Source organism: Coffea arabica, chromosome 11c (assembly GCF_036785885.1).
Source record: "Coffea arabica cultivar ET-39 chromosome 11c, Coffea Arabica ET-39 HiFi, whole genome shotgun sequence".
Classification (NCBI taxonomy): domain Eukaryota; kingdom Viridiplantae; phylum Streptophyta; class Magnoliopsida; order Gentianales; family Rubiaceae; genus Coffea; species Coffea arabica.
This window is the reverse complement of record NC_092330.1, coordinates 35,180,741-35,186,185: the sequence shown is the minus strand read 5'-3', so window position 1 is coordinate 35,186,185 and position 5,445 is coordinate 35,180,741. Positions and strand designations below refer to the sequence as shown.

Genomic DNA, 5,445 nt, shown 5'->3' with positions numbered 1-5,445 from the left:
GAATATCTAGTTTTTATATTAATATTCAAATTTTAACTACCAAATGTGGAAATCTGAATTTTGTAAGTTATAAAGTAATAGTTTTTGAGTGAGGATGCTATGGTCTTTTAATAATGTAGCTGGTTGGAATTAAAAAAAATTGCATGTTGATTAAATTGATCTCATAGTTATTCTAGTCATTGCAAGTATAACATACAAATAAAAAAAAATAAATTCATAAGATAAAATTCGTGTATTAACAAGGTCTACTATAACATAAAAAGATAAAGATTTGTCAAATGTTGATTTCAAGGCAAATGAATGCAAATTCAGCTTCCAAGCGTAACGCAATATCACCAACTTGTAATTCATTCTAGGTGCTTGTACAACTTTACTCTCCTGCCCCTCCCCACACTGTTCCCACATTCCAACATAATATTTAACTACGGTTCATTTGGACTCTAGATGGGTAAATTACTTTTTACTTCCCTATAATTTAGTGTTTTAACATATTACCCTTCTATGGTCTAAAAACGCAACGGATCTTCTGTCTCACACCCTGTGCCATTTTCTGTACCACTTTTTACTATATTGCTATTTCTCCTTTATAAATATCATGTTTTAGTTTTTTTTTGTTTTCTTAAGATTCAATAACTATTAATTCAGTAAAAAATAAATACAACAGTTTCAAAAAAGTAATATATAATAGAAAATTTAGAAAAAATCTCATTTTTTATGCATTTTGATTTTTTGAGTTTGTTAAATTTTGTGTATTACTGAATTAATAGTTATTGGATCTTAAGGAAACAAAAAAGAACTAAAACATGATATTTATGAAGGAGAAATAGCAATATAGTAAAAAGTGGCACAGAGAGTGGCACAAGGTGTGGGACAGAAGATCCGTTGTGGTCTAAAAACCTATATATAACATCTTCCTAATTTGGGTTAAAATATCACTGTTAGTTTTTTTTTGTCAAAACTAACAGTCAATGATAAAGAATCAAAATAAAAGTAATAAATTGACAAATTTACTCTTTCATTACTTCTTTTCTTCCTCCAAACATGAAAGAAAGAAATTGAAATAAATAAAAACTAGAAAATACCATTAAAAATATGGTTTAAAAACCTATAATAATATTTGTAGTAAAAAAACATATTTTTTTCTTATTTATTTATTTTATATTTTCATTCCATCTTGTTAGTTTCTTTTTTATTTAATTTTATTTCCCTTCCATCTCTATTGTATTTGAAGAAAATTAAGATTTTGTAAGCCAAAATGTAGATTTTCAAAATCATCTCTTTCGTTCCCAAAAAAAAAAAAGAAAAGAGAGAAAGAAAAGGAAAAACAAAGTAGGGAAATGGTGAATTTGTCAATTTATTAGTTTGACTTTGACTTTTTATTAAAATTAATGAAAAAACTAACAAGTGACACTTTAATCCAAATTACAGAAGGGTTATATATAAGTTTTTAAATGACAGGGAGTTACGTGACAAAATACCAACTATATGACATAAATGGTGTTTTACCCATCCCATATATAACAATTGTGTCTTCTTAACAAAATTGTATAAATAATTAATAAACAATTACAAATTACTCAATTCGTAGAATACAAACAACCCTTACCGTCTGTTTCCAAATTCTTCTGCATCCTTAACAAAGCAAGTCACTACTGAATCACGTGTCTGGCCAGGTGGCAGGCGGTGTTTTTGTTTTTTTTCACTTTAGGTGGCAGGCGGTGTTTAACGTCTGTTGCTTCTTCTACCAAACCCCCGACTGAAGTGTCTTTACCCTTCAGAACTGTCATTACAGCACTCTTATCTTATTCAACGAAGGTCACCAATATGCTCGCCTCCTCCTCTTTTCTGCTCTTCATATTACTCATTTCTGCAAATCCTTGTGTAAGAGCCTACAATCAAGGAGGCAATGGAATAGCAGAAGAGTTTGAAGATGTCAAAAGATCAGATTTCCCAGCTGGATTTCTCTTCGGTGCTTCCACTTCTTCATATCAAATCAAGTATATAAAATTACAAATCATGTGTTTCTTTAACCTTCTTGTTCTTGTCTGCATTTTTTGGTAGAATACTTTCTATGAAATTCTCTTGAAATTTGTCTAATATGAAACCACCTCAATGGTTTTAGATTGAGGGTGCAATTCTTGAAGATGGAAAGAGCTTTAGTGACTGGGATGTTTTTGTCCGCAAAATTGGTAATTAGTGAAACTTTTTAACTGCTTCTTGCAGCTATGTGTTTTTCTATACAATTTTGGTTAAATAAATCTGATTAAATTTCTACTTTGTTTCCAATTTTTTAAGGTAATATAAAGAATGGAGACACTGGAGATATAGCGACTGACCATTACCATCGTTACATGGTACCAAGTTACCAGCTCTGCTACTCTAATTTCTTGTTTTACTTATCTCAATGTACCTTAAACATTCTAGATGAATGATATGAAGATGTAAATTAAAGATTTTGAGCAGCAAAACGATATAAAATTTTGTTTGCTTTTGGATCGTAACAGGAAGATATTGAGATAATCCATTCCCTTGGGATGGATGCTTACCGTTTCTCCATTTCCTGGCCAAGAATACTTCCAAGTACGTTATTTTTCTTCTTAGGTACCCCTTTCGGTCCCATTTTTTTTTGAATGCCACGGACTCATAATATATGTTTGAATGGTTTGAATGGTTGTTTAGATGGGAATTCCGGTGGTGTTAATGCAGCTGGAATCATGTTTTACAATAGTATTATTGATAACCTTTTACTCCGAGGTACTAAGCAAACATGACATGTTTCTTCCACCTTTCATCTCTCATTTACTTCTATTGTTTCAGAGGCTTAGATACATTGTATCAATGCAGGCATTCAGCCATTTGTGACAATTTACCACTGGGACATGCCTCAAGTGCTTAGTGACAAATACGGGGGCTGGCTCAGTCCTCTGATTCAGTATGTTAAACTACAAATCTGATTATGGATTTTGTGTGGATGATATTTAACTCTTCAATAAGATCACAATTTCGGGTATATGTGACAAATTAGGGATGATTTCCTCCATTTTGCTGAAACATGTTTCAAGAATTTTGGCGATCGGGTAAGGTATTGGGTGACCATAAATGAACCAAATACAGTTGCAGAATTCGCCTTTGAAAGGGGAGTGAGCCCTCCAGGTCATTGCTCCCCTCCTTTTGGCAACTGTTCAGCTGGTAATTCAGATACCGAGCCCCTAATTGCAGTGCATAACATGTTACTTGCACATGCAAAGGCTTCCAAACTCTATCGCGAGCAGTTTCTGGCAAGTCAAGTACTTAGTTTCCATAAATAATAATATCAACTTGCATTACTGCATCCCTTTGTTTTACAGGATTATACAGCTTAACATTGTTGTTATCCTTTCAACAAAGGAGGCGTATAATCTGAACCACACATTTTTTGTTGCAGCCCAAACAAGGAGGTGTAATAGGAATTGTGCTCCACTCATTTATGTTTGAACCATTAACTGATGATGAGCACAACAAGGAAGCTGCAGATAGGGCTTTGGCTTTTAATCTGGCTTGGTAAGTCATGACATCACCTTAAACTGTACCCTTTACCCTGGGACTGGAAGCTTCCACGGTCCTGTACTAGCATTTTAAATTTCTCCTTTTCCTGTTACTCAATCGCAGCCTAATTGGCTAGAAGCATTGAATTAAGAAAAATTTCTATATGAAAAGAATCAAAAAATGACAAGATGCCCCATTTTTTATGTGCCATGGTTCAATTTATAAAACAGGGCTTTGGATCCTCTTGTGTTTGGTGATTATCCTCCAGAAATGCGTCAATATCATGGGAATGAGTTACCCAAATTCACATCAGAGGAAAAACTGCTCATAAGGGATAGCATTGACTTCATTGGACTAAACCACTATTCAACTCTTTATGCCAAGGACTGCATACACTCAAGTTGTTCCTGCTCTGGCTCTGCCTGTCTCCCTGGTGGAGACCGTGCCATCCGAGGCTTTGTCTCCACATCTGCAGAGAATGGTGGTGTTTTGATTGGAGAACCTGTATGAGAATCAGATTTATCCTGATTTATTGCATTGACTGTATATCAGATTCTATTTGTTATATAGCTTAAGATTAGCTTTTTCCTAATCTTGTTTTTTTGCTGTTTTTAACAGACAGGGATGCCTAGATTCAGTGTTGTTCCAAGAGGAATGGAAGAGATTGTAGACTATACAGTGAATCGATACGATAACAAGCCCATTTTTATTACTGAGAATGGTAAACATATACATTTGAAAATATCTGTGATTTGGTTTAGTTTTGAACATCCACAGTTTTTGCTCTTGCTCTTGTGCTCTTGTTCCACATTGAGTTGGCTCTGATCGTGTTATTCAGATAAAATTTGCACCTGGAGTGCAAGTAGATAAAATTTGTCCCAAAAACTGCTACCTTGTCATGTCTTATTCTAACTATTACCACACAATAATCAGATTTTTCTAACAAGTGCTCAATGGATACTCGTGAGTACACAATTTGAATGTATACTCACATTTATTACTCCCTGCATTTAAATACTTTCCCAATTTGATCTCACTTTTCCCAGTAATTAATACATGAAATCCATCTTATTGAGTGTCCATTGACTACTGAGCATTGTTAGACAAGCTCATAATAATTCTATCTTACCTACAGGTTATTCTTCACCACTGCAACAAGATCAACTGGATGGTTTACAGCATGATGTCAAGCGAATTGAATTTCACCAAGCATACCTAGCATCTTTGGCTCGAGCCATGAGGTGAGATTGTTCCTCTGATTGTACTGAAATTATTTGCTCGAATAACTAATAAAAGTAATAATTTTTTTGTTTGATAGAAATGGTGCTGATGTGAGGGGCTATTTTGTTTGGACTTTGATGGATAACTTTGAATGGTCATTTGGGTATGATGTGAAGTTTGGACTTTATTCTGTTGATCGGGCAACGTTGAATAGAAATCCTAGGTCCTCTGCCAAGTGGTATAGAAATTTCCTGAGGAACATCAGCTCCAATGGCATGAAGCCCAGAACTGCATTTTCACTTTGGAGCAAAGTTGGTAGAGGAGAAGAAGAGTGATGAACTAATGTTTTCAGTTCATTTCCCCCCTTTATTGAACATATGTTTATCCAAGAATGGTGAGGATATTGAATAGCAAGCTCGAACTGTGCCTCACTGCATTATGTTGTATTATGCGAGATCAAATTTACCCATACAGGTTACAGCACTAAGAAGAACTGGAAATTTCGTGGCTATTAAGAAAAATAAAAAAAAAAAAATTTCGCCTTTTCTTTCACCAGGAATGGCTCCTCTTTGACCCGTGTTTCGGAAAATGCAAGATATTTTTTTTTAAAAAAATTCTTTGGGTCAATTGCACCGGTCTCCTTTGTGGTTTAGTGGTATTGTAAATAACGTTCCTATAGTTTTAAAAATTATACATAAC

General features: G+C 34.1%; 1 protein-coding gene across 2 annotated transcripts; it reads left to right on the top strand.

Annotated features, from left to right (window-relative positions):
* The first annotated feature begins 1,786 nt into the window (after positions 1–1,786).
* On the top strand, positions 1,787–5,215 carry LOC113717802 (beta-glucosidase 18). Of its 2 annotated transcripts, none has more exons than XM_027242615.2 (12): positions 1,787–1,969; positions 2,123–2,189; positions 2,296–2,354; positions 2,505–2,580; positions 2,680–2,754; positions 2,845–2,932; positions 3,026–3,278; positions 3,425–3,540; positions 3,756–4,029; positions 4,144–4,246; positions 4,661–4,766; positions 4,844–5,215. In XM_027242615.2, exons 1-12 carry the CDS (start codon positions 1,931–1,933, stop codon positions 5,079–5,081), a joined length of 1,494 nt encoding a protein of 497 aa, XP_027098416.1. In that variant the 5' UTR covers positions 1,787–1,930; the 3' UTR covers positions 5,082–5,215. The 2 variants fall into 2 exon arrangements, with proteins under 2 accessions (XP_027098416.1, XP_071927527.1); XM_072071426.1 differs by having other exon boundaries at positions 1,800–1,997.
* The last annotated feature ends 230 nt before the right edge of the window (positions 5,216–5,445 follow it).

Excerpts from the sequence above, each read along its gene's own strand:
- LOC113717802 (XM_027242615.2), top strand. The coding sequence starts at position 1,931 with ATGTCAAAAGATCAGATTTCCCAGCTGGATTTCTCTTCG. Across the intron at positions 3,541-3,755 it reads TTGGCTTTTAATCTGGCTTG|GGCTTTGGATCCTCTTGTGT; the intron begins GTAAGTCATGAC and ends TTTATAAAACAG. Across the intron at positions 4,247-4,660 it reads CATTTTTATTACTGAGAATG|GTTATTCTTCACCACTGCAA; the intron begins GTAAACATATAC and ends TCTTACCTACAG.